Source organism: Microchirus variegatus, assembly GCF_963457635.1.
Source record: "Microchirus variegatus genome assembly, chromosome: 23".
In the NCBI taxonomy this organism is placed as follows: Eukaryota; Metazoa; Chordata; class Actinopteri; order Pleuronectiformes; family Soleidae; genus Microchirus; species Microchirus variegatus.
The window spans coordinates 5,785,136-5,811,410 of NC_139824.1; the positions used below are offsets into that span (position 1 = coordinate 5,785,136).

The 26,275-nt window shown below is 41.1% G+C and overlaps 1 protein-coding gene across 1 annotated transcript in view; it reads right to left on the reverse strand.

Moving 5' to 3' along the window:
- The window catches only part of grin2ab (glutamate receptor, ionotropic, N-methyl D-aspartate 2A, b), a gene marked incomplete at both ends in the record, with an annotated part of 126,648 nt that overhangs the window by 11,055 nt on the left and 89,318 nt on the right, over positions 1–26,275 (reverse strand). Inside the window, 9 exons of the mRNA XM_083909503.1 lie at positions 1,305–1,430; positions 2,842–2,995; positions 7,429–7,597; positions 13,910–14,112; positions 14,223–14,337; positions 20,865–21,070; positions 24,731–24,830; positions 24,938–25,072; positions 25,194–25,360. Coding sequence (XP_083765629.1) covers positions 1,305–1,430; positions 2,842–2,995; positions 7,429–7,597; positions 13,910–14,112; positions 14,223–14,337; positions 20,865–21,070; positions 24,731–24,830; positions 24,938–25,072; positions 25,194–25,360 — 1,375 coding nt within the window. The remainder of the gene's footprint in view (positions 1–1,304; positions 1,431–2,841; positions 2,996–7,428; positions 7,598–13,909; positions 14,113–14,222; positions 14,338–20,864; positions 21,071–24,730; positions 24,831–24,937; positions 25,073–25,193; positions 25,361–26,275) is intronic.

The window sequence follows — 26,275 nt, forward strand, 5'->3', positions numbered from 1 at the left end:
TGGAGGATAATCTCGACATGTCCAGTTTAGATGTTTATAAAAGCACTTCTTTTTTCACACTGTTAATTCATCAGACATAGTGGTTATATTGATCTGCTGGATAACTGCTAAAGAGTTAACAGAGTTGTGTATGAATGTGTTCAATAAACATCTTTCATTGAGGATGTTCATATTTTTGTGAACGCTGCACTGAACTAATCAGTTAACCCTTTAACACCTAGGCCTCAAAATGTCCATCTGGACTTATTTTTTTGCTTATTTTAACCAGAACATTCCCTGTGAATAGTGGATTATCAATTTAAAATGAGAAAAATCACTGTAGATTCTGGTGTAGAGCACCAGATTTTGTGTGTTAAATTTGAGTCTTTGAAATGATCTACAGGCCTTTTTTCCAATTTTCTCATCTCTTCCTGCAACAGCACGAAATGATCGTCATAACCACATGTTGGCTTTGACGTGCAACTTCTCAGCTTTCAGAAAGTGTTGCAAATGTTCCAATAGCACAAACCGTTGCATAATTACGGTAATGCAGTGTGCTTGCGCTAACGTGTCGTCTGCTATACGCCCGGCGTTAAAGGGTTAACAAACTGTGAATGCAGCTCATGTTCACTCACACACCCGTTCGTTTTTTTTGAACTGCGACCGTAGTTCACCATTTAAAAGATGAAATGTGCACGTGAACGAGTTCATTCCTTATTAAGAGGCACAATACTGAGAGTGAAGAACGTAAATGCGCTGCTATTCCTTTAATGATACTCTTACAAGCGATCGTCATATTAAGGTTTCCCGACGAAATAGGAAACATTCACTGTTAATAGAAAACCTTCATTAAAAAACACAATGAAATCAGAGACATTCATTAGAGTTACGGTGCAGTGAGAAGCCATCAGGAAACCAATAATAAGTGCTAGGTAATTTCAAGAAGGAAAGTGCAGGAGTAGAGAGTGTTCAAGACAAGTTAGTGGTGGTTAGTTAGTGGTGTTAAGAGATTCTCACATATTGCACAGATTTATAGAAGTAATCAAATGTGTTTAAACATAAATTCAAGTCAACACTTAAATTGAGCTCAGCAATAATGTTTTTTTTGTGTTCTTTCAGCTGACGACAGTGTTAGCAGCCAGCTTAGGGAGAGTTCTCTAAAATTACCTTTACTGTCTAAAGTCAGGGTAATAACAGGTCACAGCTTTAGCTGCAGGGAAAGCTTGGATTTGTGTTTGTTGCTCTGGGGAGAAAAGATGGGTGTGATATTCCTGATGACGCACACGCACATGTGTGTGTGTGTGTGTGTGTTTGTGTAAGCCTACCTTTGCCTTGGGCCAAGTTGCGGTTGAAGCCCAACGGACTGACAAACTCAAAGAGGAAGACGGCGATGGCTGTGACAATGAGCAGCATCACAAACATCATCACCCAAACTGATGCACTGAAGGGCTCTGAGGGGAGGAAGAGGCGGAGACAGAGAGGAGAGAGTGGAGAGTTTAAAAATCGAGTACACGAGACAGAGAGACATTACGGAGGAACAGGGGAGAAAGAAAAGTGGAGACAGACTTTTGACTCGGGGGGGGGGGAGGTGAAGAAGAAAGAAAGACGAGTGATGAGGGGGAGACAAAGCAGGGAAAAGATGATTGAGGGGAGAACGGCAGACAGACAGAGTGAGGGGGGAGGGGAGGGAGAGGAGGAGAGGGAGAGTTAGTCACAGAGAGTTTGACGGAGCACATTTCCATATTTCTCATTATTCCCTTGGATGAGAGCTGAGAGAGGGAGAAGCCTAGAGCAGAGGAGATGGCTGAGGAAGGGGGAGAGAGAAGGAAGGAGGGAGAGCAATGTGAGTGATCTGATGTGCCCTGCTGTGGGCATATGCATGTGATCTGTACTTGTGTGTGATGTGCGCATGCCACGTGTAAGTGTGTGTGTGTGTGTGTTCAGTGTGTAGCAGGGCAGGAGTTCAGAGAGAGAGAGAGAGGGATGAGTACCAGAAACCCAGACAAATGTCTATGTGTGTGTGTGTGTGTGTGTGTGTAAGTATGTGACAACCAGAGTTAGCCAACCCTGAGAGATTGTGCACTGAGGTGCCTCTAATATGAGTGTGAGAGATACTGAACCGTCACTGATACCCTGGCCCAGGCTCAAAACACACACACTTGCTCAAAGACACATATACACACACACACACGCATCTAGTACACACACACACACACACACACACACACACGCACACAGCTTTCAGCGTATACACGTTCCGCCTAGGCACATTCATTCGCCACACATCCTTGATTCAATACACAAACGTCCTAAAATATTCGTGCAGTATCAACACACGTTTTTTTTTTTTCTTGCACACATGCATTCTGACACATGACTTGATGCACAGCGACCAACACACGCATGGTCCAATACATCCCCTCCGCTCCCTGCATCGCTCCAATGACAATACAAGACATTATGCGAGCACAGAGGAGAGCGCTTTTGTTTCTACTCATCTGAACAACTGGAAGAAAAGAGAGGGAGGGAGGGAGGGAGAGGAGGTGAGTATCAAGACTGCTTTGTCTCAGCTGACTTTTCACATACAAAATAAAAAAAACAGCTGGCACGCTCCATTTCCTCTGCTCTGGTAGAAATATTAACGTGCTCAGGGTGTTGAGCCCCAGATAAAGTCAAAGTACAAGTAGAATTTGGCCAGTCCATACTGTCAGAATAAAATATATATTAATTGTGTGTGGGTTTTTTGCCAACACGTACGCTCCTCCCTCTCAGCTCAGCGGAACAGACAGCAATAAAGAAGAAAGATGACTGAACAGAGAGCAATATTTACAATAAGCAAAGACAGAAGAATGATAAATGTACCGAGGAAGGCAGAGGGCGAGACGGTGCCATTGCTGCGCGACACCATGACACTGATGCCTGTCTCCACAAAGGGCACAGAGAAGTCGATGGCCTCTGACCTCTCCTCGTTGATGGTTAATGAACCGACTGCCATGATCGCCTTCTTATACACCACCTGGAGGACAGAGAGAAAAATAGTCATATTGAGCTCGTGACTCAAAGTCGTTACAGTTTGTCTGTGATTTTCCTCTCTTTATTTTGGATGTAAAAAAAAAAACCCCAGCGGCTGGGAGTGTAAGAGCAGAATGTCGACAATAGTTGGAGGGCACTTCCACCCATAAGAGATGAAAAGTAAAAATGCAGCTGTCGTTTTCACCGTGCCACCATTCTGGGTGTCTGAATGGATTCTGACAGACGGACACTCTGCTCATAAAGCTGTCATTTTTACTACATCGTGAAATGTTGGTTTTGCTTTTTTTTTTTTTCCTTTCTCAGATTTAATTGTCTAATGGCCTCGAGCACTCTGCCTCATAAACAGCACCTCCTATGGATCATACTGGCAGGTGCCATTATCAGACCTCAGTTCAGTCTTTTAGGGTTTAACAGTGATCGCGCTAAGCTTTCATTCCCACGCACGTTATTGGTCAAGTGAGCGCATTTTGTCCCGTACCTGTCAAAGGGCTTCTTGATCTGTACTTTATATCATTATTTTTACATCACTTAAGAAGGGACTGTGTTTTAAAAGATAAACAACAGCATCAGAGAACACTGTCACAGAATATTTTTTAAAAACAGCGGGGTGGTACAGCGGGTAGTACTTTTGCATCATAACAAGAGGAATCTCAGTACAAACCCCCGTTTAATTAAATAATAATGAGACCACAGGCACAAAGGTATACTACACTCTTAGAAATAAGGGTTCCAAAAGGGTCCTTCTACAAGGGCTGAGGTTCTACCTGGAACCATTTGCTTCTGAAAAACGCTTTCCCAGAAGAAAGGGTTTTTCAAGGGTTCTTGGTAACACTAATGGTTCCAGTAAGAACCATTTTGATCCAGAGAACACTTTAAAACCCCTTTCCCAAATAAAGGGTTTTAAAAGGGTTCTTGGTAGAAACCTCCAAAAGGGTTCCAGGTGGACCTACCTGGAACCAAAAAGGGTTCTTCTATGGCTACAAGCTAAAGAGCCTTATATGGTTCTACTTAGCACTTTTATTTCTAAGAGTAGGCACCAACCTAATACACACTGAACTGAAGTGAAATTATGGAAAAGCATTAACATGACTAAAAATTTAAAGATGCATTATGTAATAAATCTAAAACAACTGGCCATAAAATCCTTCTAATATGTCACAGAGACTCATGAATAATGTTCATATAACAAACTGAACTCACCACCAACAACAGTACAGCCAAAATATTCGCATAAAAAAAAATCTTTTGCAGACTGCAAATCATGTTTTGGCATGTGGCGCCACCTACTGCTGTATACCAATCATTGCAGTCAGTAGAGTCTCGGCTGCCGAGCAACCACGGGTTGCCAGTTACGTCTGAGCTATGATGGCGGCGAAAACGAAACCTAAAAGACCTCGGTATTTTAAATTTGAGGGTAGTAACCGTTTTTGGCCACATTCTTACATATGGCGCCTTTAAAGGTGAAGTTATGTATTCAATTGTCTAAATTACTATCATTATTATATTTACAAAACAACATATATTACATTACATATACTACTATAAAGACTTGCCCAGGACCATTGAAAGTAGCCAAAAAAGAACAGTAAATAAATGATCACGATAATGACTCGAGTTGATCAAAGCCTTTGTGAACAGACGTGTTTTGAAGAATCTTTTGAAGATGACAATTCAAACACATGCAGACAGGAGATTAAAAATGATCTGTATGGAGGTGGGGGTGGTTTGGGCAATCAGCTGTAGGAGGGAGGCAGGACAGAGCTGAGCAGCGCCAGGTGAGTCGGTTAGCTCAGCTGCAGTAAATCCACAATCAACCTTTTTCTCTGCAGTCGCGGCTGGACCAAGAGAAGAGCTGCTGCTGCTGAGCCAGCGCTGCCCTGCCCATCACTGACAGACGAACCACGCCCACCTCCACAATCAGTAAATGAGTTTTAAATCTTCAATGTCACGATTGATCCAGGTTTATGGTTTATGTGGTGACACCAGTTGGATCACAGAATGTAGTTTTAAAGGATAATAAAGCTGCCAATATCTTACTATATTTTTTTAACCTGACAAGTATTATGAAATAAATCAGTACTTCTCCATGCCAAAGCGACGAGATGTGTTATACTTCTGCACATGGAACTGGGACACGAGGACTCTGATTTGCTTTGCTCTGATCAGGGACATATGGTGAAAAATAACAACCTGTTCTCATCCCAAGAGCGTCATGTACCGCCGCTCTTTCACGTCCCTCTGCGTTGCCCGAAAGTGACGCACCAGGCTTTCAAATGACTCCAACGTAAACCCACTGGCGGCCCTTTTAGACGCTCAGAGCAGTGGTAAAATAAAAGTCTAGAGTATGAGGTTATGGTTAGGATATCCGGGGTTAGGCTTAGTGGATATTCACTGTTGGTTAATTAATTTGATCAGGATTTCCATGACCAATAATAAATATATATGTTCCTCGTCAGTGTACTGGCTTGATGCTCACAGTGGCAGTAAAGTGTGGATGGAAGGGTACCCTGTGTGTCTGTAAGACGATACTGAGGGAAGCGACAGAGCGGCAGTATATGACCCTCTTGGAATAAAAAAAGGACTGAAAATAACTATAACTTAATACAAGGAAAATTCTGAAGAATGAGTAGGGAAACATGACAACGCTCCCATCCACGAGGCACAACTCAACAGTTTGATGACTAATAAAAAGACATGAATCATAAAAATGGAATGACCTTCACAGGCCCAGTTGAATCGAATACTTTTTTTCCGATAAGAATTGAGCTCATCTCTCTAGAAGAACTACAGGGACTTGCAGAGTCACTTGTAGTCAACATTGATGCTGTTCTAGTGGCTCATAGAGTTGTTTTATTATCTTCACACAAAAAAAGGTTATGTTTTTAGCCACATCTGTTTGACTGTGAGCAACATAATTCAAAAAGTAAATGAAAGATTTCTGGATGACATTTTCTGGGGATGCAGGTTATGGCCCACAGAAGAAATAGTTGGATTTTGCTGGTGATTCAGACATGGACACATTCAGGTTTTTTTTTTTTTTTTAAACCAAATGTTAATACTGTATTGTGAGATAAAGGAGTATATTGCCACTGTGGGGAAATCAGCTGCCTTGGCAGGTGACTGCACTCTGTGAGTGCTTTTTGTTGTTTGTGTCTGTATTTCTGAACCCCTTTAAAAGAACAAAATGAGCTTAGGTCTGAGAACCAAAGGCAGGGAAAGGAAGTTATTATATTATTTGCTGGCAATGATGGAATGACATCAGCTTTAGCCTTTAAAAAAAACAAACCTTTAAAGAACTCACTGATTATGGCATTACCCTGTAAGCCAGACCAGTGCAGGCTCATGTTTATTCGCTCTTGCAGACGGTCTGGCCTCCCTGCCGTTCTGACTGATTTACATCTATCCTGAAAGTGGTCGAGCAAAACCATTTACCTACAATGAGGCAGAATGATACGGTAAAGAATAGTGGAGCATTTTTGTTAGCATCCAAGATGGCTACTGCTGATATGGAGAGGTCTGTTGAATCCACTATTGAGACAATTATTAAATAAAGTGGATGGCATACTCGGTGGAACAAAGGCCTCCAGTGCAGTCTGTTTACATTTTGTCACACGTTTCATTGCTCTGACCGGATGTAGGTCTGCTCTCTGACCCTTGATAACAGCTGTGGGTAATGAGATATGAACTGAAAAGTTTAAAATCCATTTGCAAATGCAAATTGGTCTTGCTGAGTCAGGCTTGTAGACAATGTGTGACATTTAAATGGTTAGAAATGCAATGGAATTATTTGACATTTTGAGAAATATTTTACACATATTTTTGCTTTCTTAATGAGATTAATGTAACCGGATTGATGTCACTGTTATACTGTATCTGTTTATCAGGTGTGAGCCTCAGCCAATGCGCTTGGGTTAGCATAAAGACCTGGAAAAAAAAACTATATTATTTTTAAATCCAGAAGATGGCAGTAAAGCAACATCATGGATGCAAACTCATGTTAAACCCCATAGAAGAAGAAGAAGAAGCTGCTAGTTGGCAATTGTTAGCATAAATCCAGATCCTGAGTGGCATTATTCAAATCTAACTTAAAGTTGGGGTATGCAACATATTCATGGCATTATCAAGCAATAATTCCATTATGATCTTTCTGCAGAATGTAAATATAAAGCCTCCGTAGACTAGAAAAGTCATCTGGTGGGAGTGGGTTAGGACAGGGTGCCTTTATACCAAAACAATTGTATTTCACAACCTGGGAATGGCGCTCAACAAAAAAAAAAAAAGTCCTTATTATACTTCCTACTGCAGCTTTAACTAAAAAAAACGAAATAATATTGAATATTTATTTATATGCTGACAGAAAGCGAAAGAGAGATGGGCTGATGAATAGTCGGAGAAAAAGACATGGGTAGGCAGTACCTCTCCAACCATGCCATTCCAGACATTGTTGATCTTCTTGCCGTGTTTTCCATTTGTAACCAGGTAAAGGTCGTATGTGAACTTGACGTTCCTCGCTATCTTCTTCAGAATATCAATGCAGAAGCCCTTGCAGCACTGCTTTATGTAGGAGCCTCCTGATGTGCTGTTACTGAAACACACACAGACACACACAGACATGATTAGAGCATATTTCTTTTTTTTTTTTTTTTAAAAACACTTTACACAGGTGAATGTGTGGAGTGTGACTGTAGATATAATCTCGTTGCCTGCTCCTTACACATCCGCTGCTACCGTCAAAGTGTAAAACTAGAATTACAACAGCGGACAGTAATCATAAATATTGCTGAAGGGTAGTCAGAGCATGTATGTGTGTATTTCCCTGAACGCCAACTAACCAAACCACATGAAAACACAGGGGTACTGAGCAGATGCTGCTGGGCTTTAAATAGAGCTGGGCTCTGCAGAACAATCCCATCCACATGATTAAAATATCAGCTGTCCTTCCCCTCGTCTCTCCCCTCATTCTTCTACGCCTTCTTTTTCTTCCGTCCTCCTCCCGTCTGTACTCCAAACCACAGAAAAACGTGACATTCACCACAGCCACACAAACGGGATGAGCGGAGCGAGAACTGTTTGTTCAGGGAAACTTTTCTGAGATAATGCTCATAACCCGTAAAAACCTGCCAGCAAATTAAAAAATTTCCATAAAAATACATTCTGCTCCCTGTGCTGGCCATCTTTGATGTAGCACATATTGATTGGTACAGCTCTTCTGTGACGTTTACAATTGCCATTTTTGCAGACACCAGTTCAAGAGAATGTTCATGAAGAACGGAGGAATTTGCACGCAGAGAACACAGAGAGAAGAACTGAAACATTAAAGGTCCCATATTATACAAAATCAACGTTTTAATCATTTAAATCAGGGGCCTCAAACTCAAATGACCTGGGGGCCAAAGCGCATCTATTGTGGTCAAGAGGGGGCCGGCCTAGAGAACAAAAAGTGGGAAAAAAACAAGTGTTCACAATATTGCATCATGATATCACACATATACTTAATACTATTTGTGATGCAAAATTGATGTATTACTATAAAAAACAGACATTTATTGTGCGGGGGGCCGCATGTGCCCCCCGGGACGCCAGTTTGAGACCCCTGATTTAAATCCTTATATTTGGGACTCTGGAGGTCCTATCAGTCGCCAAAGTGTGAAAAAGATGACTCACTCATGTTTTTGTGGTCCTCCTCAGTCTAAGTGCAGGAGATAAAACACGCAATGTTGACTTCCGCGCTCACTGGGACGTCACAAGGCGCTAAATTCCTGGAATTGCTGTCTCTGTTTTGCCCGTAAAACACGCGAGAGTGCTGACGAGGGCAACAGTATCCGAAAACCTGAAGCCTGCGAAAAGTTCTATTCTTGGCTCCACAGTGCAGCACAGAGTTCTACACAAACTTCCAGCCTCAGAGGATTTATCTGTCCAGTGGATACATGTTATGTATGACGGCAATGTGCCTGCCAAAATGCTAACTACTGTTAGCTCCCAGTAGCCTCTGTGGCTGATGTCATTTCCTGTTTTTTGGTGATTGAACTGCAATGGTGCATTATCCTTACGGTATTTTGACCAAAGCATGTCACAGAACTGTTCATTAAGACACCAGGGAACTAGTTTAACTTGGAGAAATATTGTATAATACGGGACCTTTAAAGCATTAGATCTTTTAACGGCAGGCAAATGTGTCTGTGGCACAGCATAATATGTGTGTGTGTAAAGAAGAGAGCATGTATAGTATACATTCTTGAAGTGTTTGTGTGTGTGTGTGTGAGTCTACATATGTACATCATGTGCCCCAGGTGTTCTAATGCACACAGTAAACATGAGCTCTTCCCAGCTGAGCCCTCCCTGTTTCCATATGTCACCATGTAAACACACACACACAGCTACAACGATGAATTCCCTGAAGGTAATCGCACAGTGCATCTGTTTGATTCACGTCATACTTTTGTATCAGCAAACATACACAAATAAAGTGGAAGTATGGCCACTGAGTAAATGGAGCAGTAATGGATCATAGCCTTAAGCGCTGTATGTATGTGCGCATGTATGGGACACATGGTTGACGAGAGGCAGGGACAGCGAACGTATGATGCAAATGAAGAACCAGAAGAGACGAGTTGTCTCGGTCTGTGACCGCGCACGCGTCTGTGGTGAGAAGATGAGAAATCTCGGGTCAGGTCGGTCAATTGTCCGTGTCCAAACGTGTGCATCGCCATGACATGGATCTGAAACATTCCATCACTTTCAATGCGAGTTGACAGAAGACCTTTTGCAATGGTGGAGGCTAATGATTTGAAAATGTATATACAGAAAAAGATGAATCCTAATAAATATCCTGAACAATTTTAATTATTTGTATTGACTACATGCAGTCACAAGTAGAATACTGAAGAAAATATGGATTTTAGTTGGGTTTTCTGTTGTGCGGAAGCCAGTGATCAGTCACAAGCACAATACAATTATGATACTGAGCCAGTGACAAATAAAATAGCAGAAACCATGATTACTACTTGTGTTTTGTAGACACGCTGTATATAGATGTGAACTGCAGAGATTAGCAGAGAGAAAAAAGCTGTCTTGTCCTGTCGTACAGAGGCTTCTCACTGAGGTGTCCGTATAGAGCAGATAATTGGAGCAAAACCAGAGATGTCAAACAATCCAAGGGAAGAATCACTGAGAAAGTTTTACTCCCTCTGACTACATTTGAGAAATATCTCAGCATTGTTTACACACTTGAGAAGGCTGCCACATATTTCAGCCACTACAATAAATGCCTCTCAGTTGTTGTTTTTTCTACCAGAAAAGCCGACAATATCGTTTGATGTGTATATTTTTCGGAGAAAGCGCAAAAATCTTTACGCTCGAATGAACTGAAGAGAAATTATAAAATAGAATAGGATAGGATGGGACTCAAAAGATGTGTTTATTAAGAAAAATACATTATAATAATAATAATAATAATAATATAGACTTTGCAGCATCTTTCATAGTACCCAAATTTGCTTTTCAGAGTTGGAGAAAAACAAAAACAAACAAAGGACAGAACAAACCAACAGGAAATAATGACAGGAACTTGGTATAATGACTCTAGTTGTTCTGTGAACAGATGAGTTGGGCAATTTTTTGAAGAATCCATACAAATGCTTAATTGATTGAAAATGATTTAATTTTAGGACAATTTGGAATTGACATGTTTTCCCTGCATGTGTGTGTGTTGGGAGGGGGTTTCTCTGGATACAGAGGAGTATAGGTGTGGATTTGTGCATGAATGGTTGTTTGTCTCTGTATGAAAGCTTCATGACCTGTCCAGGTTTTTCCCTGCAACTGGCCCCGTGATTCCTGTGAACCCTCGAGAGATAAGCAATAGATAATGAATGGATCGCTTTAAAATCAATAACACCATCACCATCGGTATAGATCTAGGTTTATAGGGGGTGACACCTTTGTTTAGAGTGGGTGGATGGATGGATGGATGGATGGATGGTGATATATGAGCATTGATGCGAGTGGGGACGTTTTTTCTGCAGAAAAAAAAAATCACGTTTGACGGTCGCACAATTTGTGTCTGTGAATTTGTGAAAGCTCTTTTCATTAGCTGACACTTTTATCAACAGCAACAGACAACTGATAAGGATAAGAATATTCCTGGCATCACATCAGATAAAGACATGGAAAGTAGGTAATAGGAGGTGTGGGGCTTTTTTTTTGTAGAATGATAACAAAAGTGGTTTAGGACAGAGTACCCTCCAGAACATGGTGCAGAATGAAGATTAGACAAATAAAATATTCAGTAGGAAAAGAACCCCCTCCCCCCTTTTTTTAACAATAGAAAAGATGCAGTATAATTCTGCTATCCCATCTGGAGTGTGAAAAGGACATTTTACCATTGAGGAACAGCAGAAATTAGAGTCACGGCCAGGTGAAATGATGACGTAGCCGCCGCAGGGACAGAGCTAAGTGTCCGCTTGTAATAGAGCTCTGGCAAAAAAACAGATAGACCACAGCATGTGGATATGGACATGATGCTCCCACAGGAGCCTTGGATGCCAGAACCAGGATTTAGAATGTGATGTGAACAGCCACCGGCAGCCAGTGGGAGGAAGGTGAGGAGCAAGGGGACGCAACAAGGGGGTGGGGAGACCTCGAGAGGCTGACGGCAGGGAAGGCTGTAAGGTGGTTTGTAGCTGCTGAACAGAATATTTTACAAGGCTGTGTGGGTGCAGTAATCCAGACGAGAGATGACAAAAGGTGGGACAGTGTCCCACATTAAACATCTTCTCATTTACTGTCACGCTTGGATTTATTTCTTTCAGTTTTTTACATGGAGCGGGCATGTTTACAGAAAAAGCTGTAAATGTGCTGTGGTCCATTGAGGAAAGTTTTTGAATTTTACATTAAAGGTACAGTGTGTAAGATTTAGGTGGAATTATTTCCATTAGGAAAAAAACAGAATGTATAAATTATAAACATTATAAATCAATATAAATATGTTTAGTTTTTTTGGTTTTTTTACAGTCACTTGAAAGTATGAATTGTTGTTTTAATTACTACAGAATCAACCCTTTATATTTATATCAGGAGTGTGTCTTTAGTATGAAGGCTGCTGTTTTGGATCACCATGATTTTAACTGACAAAATAAACATCTTTTGAGTTTTTATGACATCTGAAGGCCACTATGGTTTCTCCTCTTATGTTTGGAAGGGAAGAGTAAAATCTGAGAATTTCAGCTGTGACAAAGAACATCAACAGACACTGTACCTTTCAAGGAAAAAAAGAAATAAAAGGTATCAATCATACAGTAAGGGCAACCAGTTTAACTAAACAATAATTCATTTACAGGACTGAAGTGAAACGCGTTCCATTTGATTTGCACAAACTAGGAACCAACCAATAACAAATAGTTTTACTTCCTTAAGGTTTGTTACTTCACTAAGACAACACTTTGGATCATGAATTCTACTTAAACTTGTTCACACACCAAATACACTTTAGGCTACACGCTTAATCATATTAGATGGAGAAAACCCTGATGACTTTCTACAGTATTTAAATTAAAATCTGTAAAGAGGGTCTGCATATTGCATTCTAGAAATGTCTTTCAGACTTAATTATTTCAATTCTTCAAGTTCAGTGGTATTTAAAGTTCAACATAGTAACATTACTTAAAATTCTTAAAGGACTCAAATCCCCATGGAATTTATTCTGCATCCATATCAAACCTTTTAATAATGTAGATTCTCTCTTGCATTAAAATAATTATATATAATGAATACAATCAACCAAATGGAAATATCACAATGAATAATGCATGAATAATACTGCTTATGGATATCAGGTAGAAAAGAATAAACAGAATTATTAAATAGCAATGACAAAAGTTTAAATAAGACATAAGACAGATAACACATTGCACAGCACAATGTATAAGAAAGTGTGTGTGACACATGCAATTACAGAGTGGACAAAAAAAAAGCAAGTGCAGAGACAGATTGGCATTAGCGAGTTAATACAAACAACAAAAACAATGAATTATTAACACAGACAGAAGTACTATGCCAGAATGTGTTAAAACTCTCTCAGAAGAAGTCTGAATTTAGTAAAACTGTGGTGACAAAGACAAACAGACAAAAGCTAAGATAAAATAAAACAGACACAATAAAAATTAAAAAGGTTAAAGTAAAACTGACAAAATCAAAATGAATACCAGAGTTTAAAATGCAAAATACTGAAGAAGATGGCTGAGGTGATAGTAGGGTGGGTTAGTCTGAATAAGTGAGTTTGAGTTGAGACTGGAATACATGAGACACTGTACGCCTCTTCTGCCTCAGTTTAATGAGCAGTTAGTCAAATTTGACGGCAACAAATATTTTTCATGAGGCAAATAAAGAAACTATTCTACAATAGTTTCAATAAAATTCTACAGAAACAATTTTATTGACAGACTGTCGATGTGGAGTTTTCGAGTCGTGTGTGCACGCTGTATATATTAAAGCCACACAGATTTGAATTTCAGTCTCAAGGACAAACGGACCGATGACTCATTATTATATAAAGTAAAAATGAGTGGGCCCAGCATAAATCTTTGTAGAATAAAAGTAGACAAGCAAAGGGCAGCTGACTGGCCAGTGTGTTCTCAGACAGACTAAGACTTATATTATAGATCATAAAGAACAGTAAAAGTTGGCAGAGTGTGTGAGATTAAAAAAAACAACACCAAAAAAACCCCAAACAATAATTTCATTTATGAAATGAGTGCCTGTTTCACATCCTGTAAAACCTCCACCCTCTCCATTGTACCTTTAAACAAGTGTGGTTTTCAAATGGCTCTTGATTTCATGCGAGTAGTGGGCAGGTAGTGGGTGTTATTTGTTCACCACCACCATCGAGTGTGTGGGTACTTACTCTTTGACGTGTTTGCGGCAGGGCACCGAGTTCCTCATGCAGGTGCCGGTGAGGATGTCCACGTTGTCGACAATGACAAAAGGTTTCTCCTCCAGCGTGACGATGGAGAGGTGGTTCTCATCCGCGTCCTCGTCCCCATGGGAGTTATACCTCGGCCACACGGGGAACATCAATGACAACGTGCCGTTTTCCCAACGACCCATCTGTGCGGGCAAACACACACACGCACGCACACACACAGCCGCCATAATTAAAGTGTTCTGACTTTTTAATTTCCTTGCTTCTCTGCAAATAGATTGTGTCAATTTGTTACCTTCTCCCACTTCCTTTCACTATTCAGGACGATGACAACCAATTTGGGGTTGGCCTGGTAACCATCTGGAGTGAAGGATAAGTCTCGCCCTTCACTCCACACATGCATCATGTGTCTGAAACACAAGGGATTAAAAAAAAAAGAAAAAAAAAAAGAAAAGGAGTAGGAAGATGTTATTTGCTTTTGTTTTGCATCTGTTAGTGTTGAGCACAACAAGAGCGGATACATTTGAAATAACAAGTTAAGCACTCTGTAATCACTGCATGAGTACTCTTCAAATCAATGCTGTCTTCACCCACTGTGTGCATGCACGCCTGAGTATGTATGTGTGCACACACATCTATTTGTGTGTAGGAGGAAGGAAGAGTCAGAGGCCACATATCTCACCCATCAACATTCTGCATTGATTTCTCCACAGATATTCGCCTGAAAGACAAGCCACCGGTGCAACACGGCTGCCCTCGCTCTCTTACTCAGTAGCGTTGCCCTGCATCCATAAACAGATGCTCTGGTGAAATATTTACACACTCGCTAAAGTGAAGCAGTGGAGCGGAGTAAATGAATCAGTATCGCACAAAGTGATTTGGGATTAGGAATATGCTCATGCCGGTAAAACGGTTTTCAGAAGTTGAGGATGCTCTGAGAGGTGAATTCAGACCCGGTGGGGGAAAAGGTGGGTTTACTGAAGGAAGTTTACTGAAAAGACCAAATCACTAGAGGGACAGCGGTGTCCCTAAACAGAAAACACTTTGGTCCTTGAGGTCTTATGTTGTTTTTTATTTAGAAATTGTTCCACTCACTCTGACACTGTGTCAAAACATGGTTGATTGGGTGCATGACAATGCTATATGACTGAAAGATCATCTGACTAAGAGGATTTTTGTCATTTATCTAGACATACATTAAAGGCAATATCCGTCCTTCCACCAACATAACTGTCCAACGGTCTGCTTGACAGGCTGCAAATTTGGCAGGTGACTGACTAACGGCGTCAGTGTCAGCGTTTGCAGTGCTGACTTTGTTTGGAGCAGAGAGGCAAGAGATAGCGACATGGAGAAATGAATGGAGGCAGATGTCGCCCTCATCTTCCTTTGATCTGCATGCAAGTTACTGTGGCAACCATGGTAGTAAATTACACACTCTAATGTTCTTAATGTATAGGCATATATTTAATTATACTTATTTTTTTTATAGGTGCACAATCACCTGATTGTATGAGTTGTTGTGTTTCATTCCTAGAGAATAAGTGTTTTATCTTTATATCAGAAGCTGGGTCATCTCGACAGAGACTTCCATGTTTCTACAGTAGAGACACTATATATTTGAGTTTTAGAAGGCTGCAACACTGGTGGAAGGAGGTCCAGTGTGTAACATTATACGCTGGCTTATTAAATTAATATATTTGTACAAATTTATAATAAATACAAATTGAAGATTGTTTGTTTCTCGGACAAACAAGCCAGGGCATGCGCAGTGATTACAACGCAAATGGAGATGCATCCCAGATGCACTAATGACGGCTCAGACCTGACTGTACTTGATACGATATCAGGCACATCTTTAGGCGGGGTCATCATACCGTTACTACATGAAACTGCCTTGACATTGTTTTATATGCGACACAAAGACACAAACTAGTGATGAACAAAGCAGTTGTCTTCATTGTACTGAATCATTAGAATCACTTCATTAGTACTTCCTGCATGACCGGAGCACAGACTTCGTCTGACACAGTGACTGACTTAAATACAGCTGAACAGCTTGTGATTCGGCTCACAATCACCTTTCAGCAGTGCTGCTAAATACACCAGACCCCTATGTTAAATGTTGGGGTTTTGCTTAATGTTAGAGATTAACGCACGGTTCCTGATTTTTTAAAGCGGACCTAGACCGGAAGTTCCAATTAACGCTGTTTTTTTGGTGTGTATCTGCGCCATTACCTTGTTTATGAAGCCCTGGAGGTTAGAAACGGACTGTTCAGCCACTGCTGAAAACGCTGTATTTTATTGTAATCTCGGGCTCAGCGAGATCTCTGAAAAAACCCGGTCAGGTTAAGTTAACAGCATTTCTCCTGAACAGCGGATCCTCCTGGTGTGGGCACTTGTCCGGGCAAATCCGGTTGCCTACATCGTACCGCAGAAGAAGAATAACGTCCGTTGTGGAGGTGTTTCACGAGCGACAGTGTCTTCTGACTCTGGGTCTGACTCCGGGTCAAAGTCATAAAAGGGACTGCGGCGGGGAGTCGTGAAGAAGCTATTTTTAAACACTGTAAAAACAATGTTTTGATAGTGAGTAGCAGCGCATCCACCGTTCCACTGTTCTAATTCCGTCACTTCCAGGTATTGGCCAATCACAAGACAGTTGGGAAGGCTCTACGCTGTCTGGCCATACACAACACACTGTTTTCTGGGTGTGAGATTTCAGTCTGAAACACCGCAGCTGATGAGAGCTTCAGTAAGGAGAGATTTCTATCAGCTCATTTACAGCAACTAAGAGGTTTTTGACCATAAAAACAAGTTAATGTATGTAAGTAGACCTTCATAACTCACATATATGTGCAACAGGACCACTCCATGTGAGCTTTAACTGATTTACAGTTCAACATTGTTCGGTTTGATTCTTGTGTCAGACATCCACGCTCATGACTCTTCCAGAGACGGCGCTCTGACCAATCAGAGGCCAGCAGTCTGTCGACGTCACATTTTAGTATCGGCTCAGATCGCTTGGAACCAGAGCCGGTAGCAGGTACTATCACTAAAGGAAAAGCAAAATTAATTGAGTTGAGTCAAGCCGTGCTGTGCCAAGTCATGCTAGAACTGTTCTGACATACTGGACCTTTAAATGGACGCACTGCTCTTATGCTGTATAAATTCTCTAATTTAAAACATAGCTTTGGGGGTTTTTTTGGGTCAGGGGGGACACGGGGTTGCAGTTGATTCATGCATAAAATCAAATATTGCGGCAGGAAGTCAAGATGAATAAGGAGAATTGTCTGAGTGCTGTTTTGCATGCACCCCATGGACGAAAGCAATGATAATTACACTGCAGCTCAAATGAGTGGGATTTTATGTCGTCTCATCTGCAGGAGATGTATCAGAGCTGACACTATTTGATAAATGTTGTTATTGGACAGTGGATTAGAGAAGGGTACATTAATCACCAGCTTTTAGAAAGACTTGGATATATCGTAAGGCAGCGCTGTCTTAAAGCGCACTGCAATCACACAGGGTAAAAAAAGCAAATAAAAGGTCCCGGTCTACCTCACATGCCGGCACTGCAAAAATACCAAACAGCTCTGCGGTGGGAATACCCTCGCTCCCTCAGCAAACACAAATAATTAAATACGAAACTACAAAGTTAAATATAAGAAGCACCTCTGTGCTTTGTAACGGAACCAGCCATTTTACTATCAACTGACTCTGAGTATTAGCGATGTGTCAAGACATATATGTTTTTTTTTCTTGTCTGGAAAACCTTCATGGTGCAGCAGGTATTGCCCCTGTCACAGTGAATTGCCACAGCTGAATACAAGATAGCAGAAAGACTAAAGCTATCTATTCTGGGAAGCTGCTGTCTCCTGTTTCAGGTTTGTTACCATTTCTGGCGCCAAAGTATTTTCATTCGCACAGATATGGCTGGTGTGTTTTGGAGGAATGTAAAATAAGTATTTACAATTTGATATTTCTATGAATATGTATATTCAAGTCGAGCTCCACAAAGCGTTTAAAATAAAACGTAAAGCTACAAGAGTCGCAATGATTTATGCAAAACCTTAGGCATTGGAAATTCAATGAAGGCTTTTTAGTCGCAGCATCAGCAGAATCAGAGAAAAATATGCTCCATTGTAAATGCCATCTTTAAAATGTAGGTCCTGCCGCTTTGACTGTGTGGAACATTTTTCTCTTACTGAGGTACTTGGGTAGCCATTGTGTGAGCACTATTCTAAAAGTATGAATACAGAATGAAGGCAGGCTCCTCTCAAAGTCTGCATTATGGTAGCAGGGAGCATCTTTTCAGAAAGAAGTGACAGCTTGGGGGTTTGCATGGTACAGTGACTCCATCAAAGAGAAGAACCTTTTTTTTTTTTTTTTTAAATCTACTACAACGACAAAACCCTGTAAAAAAAGAACCTGTGTTGTTGTGAAGTCCAAATACACTGAGCCAGAGTCTGAGAATGATATATTAATTTCTATCAAGCAGGGATTGACAGTGAATCCAACGGAGTTGATAGTGTCTTTCAAGAGCCAGATTATGTTGTCTTATTCCTCTTGTTTGTACGCACACAGCAGCAAGATTGTATCTCGACTAATACATGCAGAATTCTGATCACAGCCTCACTACTTCCAAGTCAGGGTGGAGGGAAATCCAACCTGTCAGTTTATTATCACAAAAATTGGCTGCACTTGTTTTGACAAATATGCAAATTATATCCAATAAGTTGGAGAGACAAATGAGGTGCCACTGACGGAAGGAAAAGAGACTGTTCTGGAAAAGGTTTCAGCAACTATTGAGGTCTAAGTAATATTAGATCAACCTGTCAGCAACTGCGGCATTGTATGGGCATTGATATATATTTCTGATGGGTTAATAAGAATGAAAATGGGATAATAAAGACATTATGGTGGAAATGATACTGTGGCTCCCAGTCTAATGAGGCGAGCTATACGTCATAGATGAACAGAGCCTGCAACGTTATGTGTTAATTCGTTTTTATATGGTCGGCTGAATTAATAATCATATTTTAGCCAGTGTATATGCTTCAAGATTTGAGAAAAAGCCTGGCTGACAAAGACCCTGTTTGGTCACACTGAGACAACTACCGGTCCATCCAAAAGACAAAATAGCCACAGAAAGAAAAAGTGAAGTCATCTAATAAATACCCTGCCTATCATGCAATAAAACATACATTGGAAAAAGTAGAATAAGAAAACTTGAAATGAGCCATATATGACCACTGCGAAAGAGGAATTCACATCATGGACTGGAAAACGAACAAAGTCATCCCTCTGACGGTAACAAACAACACCGCTGGATCAGGAAGGCCATCGAGATCAGAAAACAGCCTACGAGAACCATCATCTGGGATGAGGGATCTTAATCCTATCACACACCTGGGATGCTAACTACGCCCCCTGCTGTCTGACATCCTGTTGAGGACAACATCCCAGGTCTGTGGTAGGATGTAAGATCCTTGACACTATAATCGGAATTCTGCATGCATTAGTCGAGATTCAATCTTGCCGCAGTGTGCGTATAAAGTATAAGACAGGATGCAAGGCACGTAACATGAAACATCATGTGACACCTTCTGAAGAAGACCACAGGAAGTGTGAAGGTAATCAAAAAACATCAAATCAAGTTCTCTGCATTGTCCTCGTTACATAATAACACAGTTCCTTTGTGTCGCAAAACTATCGGCATTGTTCCGTGAAATTTCCATCCCAGAGGACATGTGAACATGGAAGGGAACTCCCCACTATCAGGTGGTGTGATGTGCAGGGTGAAGGCAAAGGAAAGGTAAAGGTTAAAGGAGGCAGTGATGTAACCTTAAGGATGCCAACAGGTCTAAAACACCAAGCAACAAGTTGGCAAGTTTCAACCAAAAAGCCGTCTATTACAGCTTTATCCAGGCAACAGGTCATTTTTATGTCCCCGGTCGTTCCAGTTGGCATTTTTGCTCGGTCACTGTCGAAAAGGTCAGCAGTAGCAAGACGCCAGTAAGGATGTACTGTAGATACGTTCACTCAGAGCCAATGTTGTGCGATAATATGTACTCCTGCTACAAACATCTATTTTTAGAATACAGCAGTGGGAGGAAAAGCCAGCAGCAAGGCTACAGTCTCAAATCACAATTTGAACAAACAGTTAAACAAAAGGGGGTACAGTGATTCCATCACAAAAATGAACAACTGTTTTAGTTTGGGTTTGAATGAAAACAATAATAGTTTGGTGTTGTTTTTCCGCGTTTGTTACACTGTGTTTTCAGTGTTATTATAATGACAAAACTTATCTTTTCCTACTGTAATGTTCGTTCTTGTTCAGGATGAATATACGGGGATGAGCGTTGACTCTCTATTGTCTATGTCCTGTTTAAAGCATTCAACATCCCAGGGACTTAGGCACGCACACAAACACACACTGAATAACAACTGTATGTGCCACCTACAGTGTAACATGAGAAAAGACAACAAGAGAACAAAGCCTAGCTTAAAAGAAGAAAGCCTAAATCCTGACTTGAAGACAGCGACTGTAGTGATTGTCGAGGTGCACAGACAATATTACGCTACAACACACACATACACACACACACATTGGAAATGACGAGTTTCTACATAACACAGGGTAGTAACAACGGGGAGGTCTGTTGAAGTTCAGTTCTTTGTCTCTCAACTAAAGCAAAAATAATGAGCTCATACACGACGCAGCCATTTACACAATGAATAGTGTTAAATGTCATTAGACATCACAGTGTTTAACACCGCTGTCATCTCTGCTTCCCTTCTGCCTTCTACCCCTCTCATTAATACATTGAAAAGACTTATGTAAGACAGCTCAAGACTTGGCTACACAGACAAACAGTTATGCAAGCTCCAAGACCTTGATCTCTTCACACACGCACACAACAGACACACATGCACACACCTGCGCAGGGCACTAGGTGGGAGCTTCCCTGGACTCCTGTCTGATGCTGTACTGTAGCAGCTGCTCTGGGCCTCGGGCAGCTCCCCCTTCTCTCGCAGCATGGAGGTGGCCGCAAAGGAAACAATGCTCACTCCATCCCGCACTCTCTCCTCCAGCGGGTACTCCCAGTCATCATAGGACACAGAAATCATTCCCAGGGGAAAAATCTGAGAGGAGAGAGGGAGATATCTGAGACGTGGCACATATGGTGAGTAAAAATCTAATTAACATTCTCTATCCCAAATTTAATCATCTATCTGTACATTATTTCTCAAACGCGGTTCGTTTGCTGGATGTGCCTTTCTGGAGAATTCATAGCTGGCTATGAAAAAGAAAAAAAAAACTATAAAAGCTAAAGGCTCATTAGGTCTCTCTTTTTGAAGTAGGCTGAGCAAACAAAAAAATGCAGGCACTTCAATATTTCAGTCTACCCCAGAAAATGTTGTTTTTGCTTATAATTTGGTAGCTAGTGTGTCAGATCTTTGTGTATAAATGAAAAAATGAAAAAAAAAATATATTTTTTTAAATCCAAGCATACGCTGTGTCAAAGACAATGAGAGGAAGAGAACAAATATTTAAGAAGCTTCTGAAAAGGTAGGGAAAGAGTTGACATTAATTGTTTTATTCATTAATTGTCTACTTTGTCCTCCACATGAGGATTGCGGGGTGCTGGTGCCAATCCCAGCTGGCATAGGGCGAAAGGAGGGTTACACCCTGGACAGGTCACCAGTCCGTCACAAGCAACCATTTACTCAGTGTCCAATTAATCTCTGCATGTTTTTGGACTGTAGGAGGAAAACAGAAAACCCAGAAAATGCATGCACACACAGGGAGGACATGGAAAGTCTGTACATAAATGCCTTTATTCAGATATAGTTGCTGACCTCAGTCTCTTTGCTGCAAGGAACTTTATATTTTTAGCCTAAGGGGAACAAATAAACTGAGGTGATTAAACTAAGAATGTTTTAAGCTATAAGAATAAGAGCTACCTACTGCAGTGGTGGTTGCTGGTCTTTGAAACAGGGGAAGTTCATTTCAAGCCCAGTTATTTATACACTAATTCTAACATAAATTCTGCAAACGAACAACTAGAAAGCTTTATCACACAGGAAAGTTTTTAAGTCTAACTTTAAATACAGAGAGAGTGTCCGAAGAAGTGACTTTTTTTTGCTACATTTGTCGAACTACCGTTGAGCTCACAGCAGTGAAAAGAACTATTCTGTGTCGTCCCATAGAGTAGTGTTTCTCAATCCAGGTCCTCTGGACCCACTTCCCTGCATGTTTTAGATGTTCCTGTTCCAACAAAATTGTGTTCTAGCCCAAGTTTAGTATTACACAGACATTAGCACGACACTGACTCTCTTAAAACTGGAGGGGAACCTTAATGTTATTGGTAACACTTGTGTTTGATGACATGCTAGAGCTTTACATACAAATGTATGAGTTAAACTCATTGACCAACTTTCAGTCATGCCATTCTAATTCAAATGCTAATGATCACAGAATTTGACATACATAGGCACAACAAAGCTAGTGGTGTCCTAAGACTTTTGCACGGTACACGTACATTTGGAAAATGTATGGATGTTTATGTAAAACATCATATTCAGGGGCAGAGCAATTGTTGTTTGGTGCAGTGAGAGTAGACAAAGCTGTATGATCAGTGCTTGTTGCAGAATTAACCAGACTAAAAAGATGCTACAATGTGAATTACAGTCCCCCAGTCGCTGAGATTCAGCTCTTCACTGTTTTACGCCGGCCCCACACTAGAGGATAATTGGCTCAGGCTCAATCTGCCTTTCCCGACAATCGCAATGCTCAAATTTGAGGCTACTCTAAACAGATTATCTGGCCAATTTATGCCATTATGTGAGGATTTACAGATGTCATCTTTGAAATTTACAATTTGAATTTTGGGGAAACAGCAATTTGGCACATGAGCAGAGACTGCAAAAAAACCAAGGCAATCAGAGATGGCAGACTTAACTCCATTCAAGCAACAAGTATCTGGGGGCCTCTGTTGGTCATATTTGCAAGTGCAAGTAAAAGTGTATACTCCCACTCCATGGGGTGAAGTGAACAAGAAGAGCAAGCTGACCAGGAAGCTTCACCAACCGGATATAACACTGTTTAAGACTGAAAATAAACCTGTATTTATACTCAACACCATGACCTGGCAATGCAACAACCAGCTGTGTTGACTCCTCAGCTATGTTTTTTTTTTTTTTCAGTGCAAATCATATGATACAAAAGAGCTACTATGGCTGATGATGCCAACCATCAACATTCATGTTTGTTTTCATTTGATGAGTATTGATTGCAGCGCTCTTGCCTTTGCAGCAAGAAGACCCAGGTTCGCAAACCGGTCGGAATAAGAGCCTTTCTGCAAGGAGTTTGCATGTTCTCCCTGTGTGTGTGTGGGTTTTCTCAGGGTTCTCCAGTTTCCTCCCACAGTCCAACAACATGCAATATGGGGATTAGGTGAATTGGACACTCTAAAATGACCATAGGTGTGAGAGTAAGAGTGGATGGTTGTTTGTCTATGTATGTGGCCCGGCGATGGATTGGCGAACTGTCCATGGTGTACGCTGCCTTTCACCCTATGTCAGCTGAGATAGGCACAACTCCGTCCACAACCTTCATGTGGAGGATAAAGAGGCAGAAGGTGGATGGACGGACGGACGATTGACGAGTTTCTGTGAGATCCCAAATCCCTGGAATCACCATTCTGAAATTGTACATCTAAACACTATGTGGCCCTGCATCTTGATTGGATTGTCTCGTCTGTGCCTTTTCACGATAAAATATTGGAAAATTGTTTTTTGTTGTTTCTGTGTAAAATCTGCTAAGATTCCTCTCATGTCCATCAGATAGAACAGTTTCTATCAAACATGTTGATGAAAATATCAGTAAATATTGGTGAAATTTGATGGTTAGCAAAAAGTTTAGAAACAGTTCTCTCTCTGTATTCCACCTTTACATTAACCAAATATCAGTTTTGGTCAGATCAGATTAGATCTAGTTTAATATGAGAGAAAAGATGACAGATCGCTTTACAAATGTGGAGAGCAGAAACACACCACATCAAACCTTGAGGCAGATGGGCTACAACAGCAGAAGACCATGTAGGGTTCCACTACTGTCAGCCAAGAACAGAAATCTGAGGCTGCAGTGGGCTCAGGCCAAAAATCTGAACTGGACATTTGAAGAGTGGAAAAACAATGTCCAACTGTTCCATGGACTAAATGTGCTTTATGTCAACAATCTACACTGATGGTGCTGTAATGATATGATGTTTGACTGGGAGGGTTAATATAAACTATTGTTAATAGCGATGATTTTACTTTTCTAATGGTCTCAGCCACCATGAAAATGGTCGCCTCAAACTGGTTAAGGAACCCAAAAGTGGTTTCAGTGACCTTCAGTGGCCTCCCCTGACTCTACATCTCCAATTATATAACACCTAGAAATGGGTGAATTTATGAACATGCATCTGACAAATCGGCAGGAATGATGTGCGGTTACGTCACCATGGTGATTAATCTCAAAGGAAACTTTTCAACATCCTCTGCAACAAGGAAATTAATCAGTTGTGAAAGCAAAAGGATGTACTCAGCGTTAGTATTGTGCTTCGAATAAAGTGCTCAGTGAGAGTGTGATTTCCCGAAATGAAGAACTGTTGCTTCATTGCTGTGTTTCTCAATAGCAGCAGAGAAAACATGAGAGAAGTGACAGATGACCTGCAACAGCCTGGAATCAGTAACACTGCTTGTCTTGTCAAACCACTCAGAAGTGGCCACCTGTTACTACATATGGGGCCTCAGTACCTCGGGGGTAAAGTCTGGGTTGCCAGTGGTGAGACTGGACACAATCCAGATGTAACCAGCTCCTATCAGGCCCAAGGACCGAGCTTCATCCATTATATACCTGTCACGGAGGAGACAGAGAGTTAATAAAGATCCACGGTTGAAATTTGTCGCTGTACTACAGAAAGACGGAGACGTCGACAGGAAATGAAATGAACAAACACTTACAGAGCCTCATCCTTGGAGCAATACAGCAGTATAACAGGACTCTGAATCCTCTTGAGGGCAATGTGTGATTTAGAGTTTGGGTCGCCATCTACAGCATCGAGAGTCACAACACTCTGCAGGTCCCAGCGGACAAAGCTGTAACAACACAACATTAAATAATCCCAGACACTTAATCTTGTCAGCTGCTGTAAATAAAGGCTAAGGTGGGAAACAGAGTGTGTGTGTGTGTGTACATGTGGGGATGTGTATTCATTACCTGTGATCCACAGTTACCCTCAGCGTGCTGATGAAGTCCTGGTACCCAGGGAACTTTGATGTGACAATAGAAAAAACATGCCAATCGTACTCCTCCATGATGGAAAGCATGAGCAGGGCCTCCTGCTGCAGAGCTGCACCGAACTGGAAGAATGTGGACTTCTCATCCTGCAATGATACACAAGCCAGCAGCAGAGACAGTCAGCACATTTATCTAGGGAATGGAATTAATTGCCAGCAAGACATTAGAAAAGAAAAAAAAAACAAGAATGAGAATGAGAGCAAGCCAGACTAAAAAAAAACCGATGGAATTAGAAGAACCATTTTCAATTTTGCAATCAGTGAGTCAGAGTGAGAGCAGGAGAGAGATAAGAGAAAGTGTTAGTGCTGGAGAAACGACAGGGAGAGAGGGAAAATGGCCAAAAGAGGAAGAGATACTGAGAAAAGTCAACAAGTGAAACTACACTGCAGCGGAGTGACTGCTGACAACAGGGGGGATAATGGTCGACGATAACTACCTCATAACTCACAGGTTGGCTTCACTTCTATCCTCAGAAACCGACACAACCATGCATTGTCTTGAAAGCTAATTTAGTCAAACCCAGATTGTCTATCTGCATTTTAATGTGCCGTTTGACTGAGTTGGTGCGATGCTATAAGTGTGATGTGAGGCAAAAATAGTGCTTCCAACATTAAAAGTACTTTTTTCAAGATGCACTATAGCTGCAGAGATATGAATGTACATTTTTACAGAACTATAAAACAATATATGCCATATACAGTTAAATAATAAATAATAACTTCAGCATTGCAGAGAAACTGGGGACCAGTGGAACAGTACCACTGGAAATTATACAAAGCCAAACTATATGAAGACAACAGGACATGAGGAAGCAATTTCAATGATGACAATGAGCTTTTGAGACTGGACGTGTTGGTAAGAAACTGTTTGACCACAGAACCTGCTCCATCGTCACCATGTCAGACAATCAAACAACTTATCAGCCATGCCAACGTATTCAAGGACACATGACTATCACACATTTTTCATACACATTCACAGGCTGCTGGCACAGACCTCAG